Source organism: Nuphar pumila, chromosome 7 (assembly GCF_984573655.1).
Source record: "Nuphar pumila chromosome 7, dmNupPumi1.hap1.1, whole genome shotgun sequence".
Lineage (NCBI taxonomy): Eukaryota > Viridiplantae > Streptophyta > Magnoliopsida > Nymphaeales > Nymphaeaceae > Nuphar > Nuphar pumila.
In genome coordinates, this window is record NC_143255.1 from 32,338,642 (window position 1) to 32,342,716 (window position 4,075).

A 4,075-nucleotide genomic window follows, 5' to 3' on the forward strand; every position below is an offset into this window, starting at 1 on the left:
TAAAAACACAATAGTGATCTTTCTCTTTTCCCACTAGACCTCGGAATTAATACCCTGCAAAGTCTTGTAGTTTTTTTTTTTTGCAAAAAATTAATCCATTTAAGCGCCAAGCTGTTGCCTTTAATTCCAAATATGGGCATCACTTTTCTGAAATTTCTGATATGAGCCACACTTTTGCAAGAAACTGTCAAATAGAGACCTCAGTTTAGGGCTGGGAAACAAGCCAAGCTACTCGTAGCTCGATTCATGTTCGGCTCGCAAAGAGTTCGGTCAAACTTGTCAAATAGGCTCTGCAAGCTGACTATATATGAATAATAATAGGTACTCAGTTCGGTTCGGCTAGTATGAACTAGTTATGACTAAAAAATATATATTTTAGATATATTTTACGTCGTATAGTTTATATAAAACAAATTATTGAACTACGTGGTTTGCAAAAAAATAGGTTTAGCGGTAAAAATCTTATTACTGCCAGCTCTGAAACAATGCATTTTCCCGTGCTAAAACAATGCAATTTTTTTTTATAAACAAGCCAGCTCAAACTCGGCTCATTTAGCTCGGGCTCATTATGAGCTCGAACTCGCCTTGTCTCACCATAAGAATGAGCAAAGCTTGAACACTTCAGGCTCGTCTCGTTTACCAGCTCTACCTGAGGTGAACATCCATGATCTCGGAGAACATCATTCTTTTTCAGTTTTCTGTATTATTCTTTGAAATTAAAAATTCTCATTCATCAAAGTAGAAAACAATAATTGTTGGTGTAATTACTTATGATTTAACTCGGGTTAATAAAGGTAGACCCTTCTGTCCAGAAAATAGAGGCCCCTGCAATTCAGAAGCAGCAGTTGCCGCACGATGGAGGCGTATATATGCTGTGTTGGTTTCCTCCCAAACCGGGCTGGATACAAGTATGCATATGTGGGATGTTCCGGGCTGGTTGGCATTATGGTTACACAATCCGCAATCTTACCAGTTTCAATAGTGCGGGGATGTTTCTAATCTAATACAGTTGGAGGAGAAGGAAGGGAGTGGGTGGGAGAACATAATGTCTTTAGTTAGTTCATATTCTAAAGACATAATAGAGTTTGGGAGAGCGGATTTGGTAGCTAGACTCAAAAAAATTTTGGAAGGAAGAGCTCAGTGGGATAAATACCTCATGAAGTGAAGAATTCTTTTGTACAGTTTTGCTAGATTAGTCGTACAGAAACACAAATTTAATTCAAAATTTACAGCTAAATTCTTAGCTAAATTAGAGAAATGGGGAATCCAAAAATTGTGGAAGGACCAACCCCAGATTGGTCTCTTGAAAAGATAAATATATGACCCTAGATTGTTAGTTACACAAAATTAATGATCCTGGTAGGGGTCTGCCTAACCACAGCTTGCCTTTAAAAAAAAACAGAGGCCCTGTCAGAAAATCCAAACGCCCATTTTTAAAATGAAGGTTAAATGGAACATTTCCATTTTTTTCTTAAGCCCTGATCCATGGCCTTTAACAATCTTCTATTCTTGAAAAAGAAAATCTTAATTACATCTAATGGGAACTCCAAATTAGGAAAACAGTTATGTAAATTCCATAATCAATACCTAACAAAGAATACACAACCAAATATGTGGAAAATATATCAAATCAAAGAGAGAGAGTTGTATTTTATTATTATTTTTTGATTTCGAGAGAGGGAGGGCCGGAGGGGTCTCTCTCTCATCACCCCCGCGGAGGAGTCGGCGAGCGGTTATCAATCATTGGCCAGGACGTCGTTCCTTTCCTTCCGAGTTGCAACCTCGACCTCAAGCCTAAAAAGGAAAGACACCACAAGCCAGCCGAAACGGTGCACCGCTAGCTCTCCGCCGGGCTGTACCCGCAACCAATTGAAATAAATACTCCCACGAACAGCCTGCGGCCCGAAGCTGGGTCGGTCCCTTCTTCTTCCTCTTCCCTCTGCGTCTCTGAAGACGTACATCACGACAACGAAAAGGAGGAGGAGGAAGAGGCCGGAAACCAAACTCCCCTGGCCACCTTTGCTGCCATGCCTTTCACGACGATATCTTGACTGGTTACAAGAAGAGCTCTCGGCCGCCTTCTTCTTCCTACACACGTACGTGCGTTGCCATCCACCCGCCTTAATATACTTGGGTTTCTTGTTGCGGACAAGATGATGAAGACGGTTGGGGTGCCTTCATCACCATCGGACTCGGAAGAGGAAGAAGAGGATGAGCTGTGTCGCATGGTGCTTGCGCCCCCCAGGGACCGGAGGCACCTGTCGAAGCAGCTGTCCATGAGGGAGACGTCGAGGGACGCGGCGTGGGAGAGGCGACGCCACCAGTTCATGAAGCGCCAGCGGAGCTTCGGCAGCTCTACTGCAAGGACGACGGCCCCGCCGCTGGAGAGGTCTCGCAGCCTGACGGACGAGGACCTGGACGAACTCAAGGGTTGCCTGGACCTGGGTTTCGATTTCAAGGAGGAGCAGGATCACTGCCTCACCAGCACGTTGCCCGCCCTCGATCTCTACTTCGCCGTGAAGCGGCAGTTTTCCGACTCGAAGCTCCTGCAGCAGCAGCGATCCTTCACGAGCCAAGCATCCACGTCCGATAGCTCCGAGTGCGGCCGATCGTCCATCTTCGGCAGCCCTGGGAGCCCTCACTCTGACACTAGTACCTCTGCTTGGAAGATATGCAACCCAGGTATTGTGCTTTTTCATTGTACCTCCCCCTTTTTGATCGTTTCCTTTTATTTGTAGTTGTGTTTATCTTGTTGGTCATGCCCTACCCTACCATTGTCGAATTGATTCCATTCTCGGCTATTTGATTGCCTGGTTGGTTTGTTTGGCTCATTTACCAGCCCTAAAGTGGTCTCACTTTTTTCAGCCCGAGAGAGAGAGAGAGAGCTTTCATTTCCATGCTTGTCATATACATGTAATGCCATGCTTGTCATATACATAGAATATGTCATGGCTGTTTGGTATTCGCTATGTCTCTTGGTCAGAGCCGGACCTGTAAAGAGGCCAATGAGGCTTGGGCCTCAGGGCCCAAAAAGATTTTAGGGGCCCATTGTTTGGGTAGTTTATATAAATATTTTATACATTTTTGTTTAATATAATATAAATATTTGGAATATTATATTTGTTTAATGTGAATTCAAATTTTATTGATATTTTGATTCTTTAAAAAAAAAATCGGAGGCACTGCCACTGAACTCCTACTATTAATAAGGGGCCCATTTTTTCCCTCTGCCTCAGGCCCCATAAAACACAGGTACGGCTCTGCTCTTGGTCAATATGAAGTCAACTTTGATTTCAAAGGTGTTTGTATTGGTGGTGACTCATGCCACTATTAACTTTTTTGTGGTTTGTTCATGTAATGGATATTCTTCTAAGGCATGAATGACTGGAGATTGCTTTGAAATTACACTTTTTTAGTATGGTTGATGAATGCAGGAGATAATCCGCAGCACGTGAAGACGAGGTTAAGGCATTGGGCTCAACTTGTTGCTTGCTCGGTGAGACAATGTTGCTGAAATGTGAAGGAGTGTACATAATTTTCTCCTTTTCTTTTGTTTTCCTATCCTCTTGGTTATTGTTATAAATGGAGGAAGAAGACTAGTACTTTAATAGACCCTTTTACATGTTCACTTGTCACGATTGTCCTACATGATCCAGCTGTGGATCGTTGTCTCCACGAGACCGAGCAGAGAGAGAGAGAGAGAGATGTAATTTCCCATATTAAGAGGACTGGATGCTTTTTCTCCCCTGCTGAATGTCTATTTTCACTAGGTTAGGCATTTGATGCTTCTGGTTTGGTTCTAGAGATCATTTGATATTCCTTTTTTTTCGTTTATTAAACGCATAAACCATATCTGAATTGGAGACCTCGTTATGCTGGCCTTGGCCTGCTGTACTTATGGTCACCATCCTAGCAGCATAAAACTCCATAAGCACCCCCTTACCCCAAGAAGCTGCTTGCGTTGCCTTTCAAAAGTTGGTGCTCGAATGAGAATTGGGATCCAGGAAGTGGCTAAGTGACCGGTTATGTGACACTAGTCACTCAGCATTGCATGGGGCCTACAGCAACAGATTGC

The 4,075-nt window shown here is 43.2% G+C and overlaps 1 protein-coding gene across 1 annotated transcript; it reads left to right on the plus strand.

Moving 5' to 3' along the window:
• The first annotated feature begins 2,153 nt into the window (after nt 1-2,153).
• LOC149831800 (uncharacterized) lies at nt 2,154-3,514 on the plus strand. The gene is made up of 2 exons (XM_090013080.1): nt 2,154-2,682; nt 3,435-3,514. The coding sequence occupies exons 1-2, from the start codon at nt 2,154-2,156 to the stop codon at nt 3,512-3,514; spliced, it is 609 nt and encodes a 202-aa protein (XP_089869206.1).
• The last annotated feature ends 561 nt before the right edge of the window (nt 3,515-4,075 follow it).

What these genes read in the sequence shown, in the direction of transcription:
- LOC149831800 (XM_090013080.1), top strand. Translation starts at nt 2,154, where the DNA reads ATGATGAAGACGGTTGGGGTGCCTTCATCACCATCGGACTCGGAAGAG. An exon ending in TTGGAAGATATGCAACCCAG is followed by an intron (nt 2,683 to 3,434) that starts GTATTGTGCTTT and finishes TGATGAATGCAG; the next exon opens with GAGATAATCCGCAGCACGTG.